Source organism: Octopus bimaculoides, chromosome 2 (genome assembly GCF_001194135.2).
Source record: "Octopus bimaculoides isolate UCB-OBI-ISO-001 chromosome 2, ASM119413v2, whole genome shotgun sequence".
NCBI classification, from domain to species: Eukaryota; Metazoa; Mollusca; class Cephalopoda; order Octopoda; family Octopodidae; genus Octopus; species Octopus bimaculoides.
In genome coordinates this window covers 135,208,717-135,213,781 of record NC_068982.1, presented here as the reverse complement: position 1 = coordinate 135,213,781, position 5,065 = coordinate 135,208,717, and the positions used below count along the sequence as shown (strand labels likewise).

Below are 5,065 nucleotides of genomic sequence, written 5' to 3'. Positions count from 1 at the left end.
AATGGAGCGCTAGCAGCACCATCCGAGCGGGATCACTGCCAGAGCAGCAGTCTTGCTTCCGTGCCAGTGGCACGTAAAAAGCACCATTTGAGCGTGATCATTTCCAGCTTCGCCTTACTGGCACTTGTGCCGGTGGCATGTGAACAAAACATTGGACTGACTCCTGTGCAGGTGGCACGTAAAAAACACCATTTGAGCATAGCCCTTGCCAGTACCACCGGACTGGCCCCCATGCAGGTGACACATAAAAAGGTATCCACTACACTCTTGAAGTGGTTGGCATTAGGAAGGGCATCCAGCTGTAGAAACTCTGCCAGATCAGATTGGAGCCTGGTGTAGCCATCTGGTTTGCCAATCCCCAGTCAAATCATCCAACCCATGCTAGCATGGAAAGCAGACGTTAAATGATGATGATGATGACGATGATGATATATATATATCTTCATTAAATATATGTACTGGGATATCTCTGACATTTACTACAGAAGGTTCCACTATTAAGAATAGGTTGATAACTTTCTGTATATTACAAATTGGTGAGCAAGTTTATTTATATTTAAGCCAATATCCTGTGTTATATTAAAAAAATATATATAGACCATATGCCCTGGAGGTATTTTCCCTCAGTCTTAAATTGTCTGAAATCGAGCCAAAATTTTTATTGGCACAAATTGTCGATTGTTTAGAACAGTCCAAGTTTCTTTGAATGAATACACTACACAATCAAGTAAATCTTTAATAATACAAGTGACTGTTTGACATGCTAGAAATAGCAGCAAACCAAATCCCAATGAAACTCCACATCACTGCCTTAAACAAGAACACATAAGATAATGTAGTGCAAGATACATTATGCCTAAAACAATAACTAAAAATAAAAATAGACAGAATGGTGTAGGCATGGCTATGCGGTAAGAAGCTTGCTTCCCGACAACATGGTTCCAGGTTCAGTCCCACTGCGTAACACCTTGAGCAAGTACCTTCTACTATAACCTCAGGTCAACCAAAGTCTTGTGGGTGGATTTGGTAAGCAGAAACTGAAAGAAGCCTGTTTTGTGTGTATATATGTGCGTGACAGCCGGTGTTGGTGTGTTTACATCCCCATAACTTAGCTGTTTGGCAAAAGAGACTAATAGAATAAGCACCAGGGCTTCATAAAAAAAAAAGATACTGGGTTTGATTCTGTCAATCAAAAGACTCTTCAAGGCAATGCCCCAGCATGGCCACAGTCTAACAACTGAAACAAGTAAAAGATAACAATAAACAGAATGGTCACAGCTGGAGCATATCATTATTTACATTATTTACATTTGATGGATATTTGTCCTCATCTTGTTTGTTGTTAGCACAACATTTCGGCTGATATACCCTCCAGCCTTCTTTAGGTGTCTTGGGGAAATTTCGAACCTGGGTTCTCATTCCTAAGGTATTTTTCGATGTTATTATTATTATTGTTGTAGTTGTTGTTGTTCAGGTCTCTGCTTGGAATAGAACTCGGAATCTTTGGGTTAGTAGCCCACGCTCTTAACCACTACGCCATATGCCCGTGGGCATATGACCTGAATAATAATAATAATAATAATAATGATGATAATAATAATAATAATAATAACATCGAAAAATACCTTAGAGATGAGAACCCAGGTTTGAAATTTCCCCAAGACACCTGATGAAGGCTGGAGAGTATATCAGCCGAAACGTTGTTTTAACAACAGACAAGATGAGGACAAATATCCATCAAATGTAAATAATGTAAGTAATGCACATAATTCCTCATCTCTTAAATATAGAACTGGAGCATATCAGTCTGACAAGTGAACTGACCTAACACTAAGCAACAATGGTCATTGGTAATTTCTTTAATTTCATTTTTGAAATGTTTCTCCATTCTGCTAAAAAAAAAAACAGATAAAGTTATGGTCTCAGCTTGACTTGCGTTTCATTGTCTTGATGTAGATTGATACAGTCACTGATAAGAGTTTTATTCTGGCTGGATGGGTTTGCTAAAAGCCCCAGATCTGTTGCTAACCATACTTAGAAGATAAGGAGCAACCTGGTTATTTGTGAATTGCAAGTGTCCAATTAATACTCTTTTACCCTTTTACTTGTTTCAGTCATTTGTCTGTGGCCATGCTAAAGCATTGCCTTTAGTCGAGCAAATCAACCCCAGGACTTATTCTTTGTAAGCCTAGTACTTATTCTAGCGGTCACTTTTGCTGAACCGCTAAGTTACAGGGACGTAAACACACCAGCATTGGTTGTCAAGCAATGTTGGTGGGGACAAACACAGACACACAAACATATACACACACACATACATATATATGATGGGCTTCTTTCAGTTTCCATCTACCAAATTCACTCACAAGGCTTTGGTCGGCCTGAGGCTATAGTAAAAGACACTTGCCCAAGGTGTCACACAGTGGGACTGAACCCGGCACCATGTGGTTCGTAAGCAAGCTACTTACCACTCAGCCACTCCTACGCCTAATGTTTGTTATTTGTCAAAACCTTCCCCTACTGCTCTAAACTAGATAACTGGAACGTTGGTTATCATAGCTAGACTTTGCATGAACACTGGAGCAGTAATCAATTGCCTTCCAGGCAAGTGGAATTTGAACTCAGATTGTAGATATATACTGTACAAGGTCTGATCAATAATTAACCAGACTGTTGCCATAGTAACGAAGCTAAGGCACGCAAAGTGAAGCCGCTTGGCACAGTTTGACCTTGAATTTTCCTGTGCAGGTGCACTAAGTTCTAGCTTACTTTTGCTGTTTACAGCAGTGTTTGGAAGGAAGGTGTGTAGTGTGTGATCGTTACATTGACCATGAGAGAGAAAGTTGTGATGGCGATGCTTGTTCTGAGGCCTATGCAAAGTTTAAGAAAGTGTATGGAGAGGAGTGTGTGAGCCGCACACATGTGTATGAGTGGTTCGCACATTTCCAAGATGGCTGAAAAATGTCGATATTGACAAATGTTCTGGGAGACCCACAACAAGCAGAACTGAGAAAAATATTGCAGATGCGCATGCAGCTGTAAGGGGAAATTGTCAAATCACCATCCGTGAGTTATCAGAGGATGTGCAGATTAGTTACAGTTCAGTTCAGTCCATTATCACTGAAGATTTGGGTATTAGACGCGTGCCTGGCACATTTGTGCCAAAACTGGTTTCAGCTGACCAAAATGACACTCCGGTTTCATATTTCTTTACTAACCACAAGGGGCTAGACACAGAGGGGACAAACAAGAACAGAGAAATGGATTAAGTCGATTATATTGACCCCAGTGTGTAACTGGTGCTTATTTAATCAACCCCGAAAGGATGAAAGGCAAAGTCGACCTCAGCGGAATTTGAACTCAGAACGTAGCGGCAGATGAAATACCGCTAAGCATTTTGCCCGGCGTGCTAACATTTCTCCCAGTTCGCCGCCTTACGACACTCAGGTTTCAGTTGCACAAGATCTCCTGGATTGTGTCGAGAACAATGAAAGCTTTGGAAAGGCCTCTGAGCAGACATCACCATCACAACTTTCTCTACCATGGTCAATACAACAATCACTCACTACACACCTTCCTTCCAAGCACTGCTGTAAACAGCAGAAGTGGGCTAGAATGTTAAAACTTAGCGTGCATACACAGCAGAGTCCAAGGTCAATCTGTGCGAAGCAGCTTCACTCTCCATGCTTTAGCTTCATTACTATAGCAATAGTCTGGAGACTTATTGATCAGACCGCATAAAACATTTCTGCCATAGATTCTGCAAAGCAATGTGAAATGAAGTGTTTTACTCAAGAACACAAAGTGCCACCTGGTCCAGGAATCCAGCCGATGGTATAGTGACCATGTGCCTTCACCCATATACATATCGTAATTGTGGTCAATGCCACTGTCGTGTAAATGACCTGTTGAAAACATCCTTCAATCATTGGGCAATATGCTGTGCTTGAGAAGACCTGTCGAACTGAGTAAAATCGTAGTCATGGCTGATGCCAGTGCCGTCTGACTGGCACCCATGCTGATGGCACATAAAAAGAACTTTTCGAGCATTGGGTCTCATGGAGGCAGTGACAGGTGACCAAAACCTTTGGCGATATACTGTGTTTGTGTAGACTTGTCAAGCCAAGTGAGACCGTAGTTGTGGCCAATGCCTGTGTCAGGTCATTGGCACCCGTGCCGGCGACATGAAAAGAAAACACCCACTACGCTCTTGGAGTGGTTGACATTAAGAAGGGCAGGCATCCAGCCGTAGAAACCTTACTAAATCAGATCAGAACCTAGTGTTGCTCCCCAGCTTACCAGTTATCAGCCAAACTGTCCAACCCATGCCAGCATGGAAAGCAGACTGATGATGATGATGATGATGATATATTTCTATGATCATTTTGGGAGGTATGTAATGTTGCATATCATATGTACACAACTTTAAGCATTTATTTTCAAAATACAAGTAAGAAGATAAATAAAATGTATATCATATTATGTATTATAAAGAGACAGACAAATGCATTGCAATTATACAGTTCTATATTAAACTACAGTGTCATCTGCATGCCAGAGAAATGTATGAAAACCTATGAAAATATGCATGAAATGAAATATATCATTATTTCTTACATTAAATATATATGGATACTTTATAGTATATATGAAATGAAATATGTCTTTATTATATATTAGATATTATATACAGGACAATATATTACAGTATATGTGAAATGAAGTATGTCTTAATTACATACTAGCAGAAGAGACAGCACTGCCAAGGATAAACAGTTGCTATAAATGACCCAGAGTTCATCATCATCATCATCATCACTGTTGTCGTTGTTTAATGTCTGCTTTCCATGGGTTGGACGGTTTGACTGAGGACTGGCAAGCCAGAAGGCTACGCCAGGCTCCAATCCAATCTGGCAAAGTTTCTACAGCTGGATGCCCTTCCTAACACCAACCACTCCGAGAGTGTAGTGGGAGCATTTTTAAATGCCACTGGCATGAGGCCCAGTCAGGCAGTACTGGCATCGACCACATTCGAATGGTGCTTTTTATGTGCCACCAGCACGGG

General features: G+C 40.9%; 1 protein-coding gene across 1 annotated transcript in view; it reads right to left on the bottom strand.

Annotated features, from left to right (window-relative positions):
• Window positions 1–1,888, bottom strand: part of LOC106873488 (serum paraoxonase/lactonase 3) — a 24,081-nt gene extending 22,193 nt beyond the window's left edge. The window contains exon 1 of the mRNA XM_052965626.1: window positions 1,825–1,888. Coding sequence (XP_052821586.1) covers window positions 1,825–1,888 — 64 coding nt within the window. The remainder of the gene's footprint in view (window positions 1–1,824) is intronic.
• Between the last annotated feature and the right edge of the window lie 3,177 nt (window positions 1,889–5,065).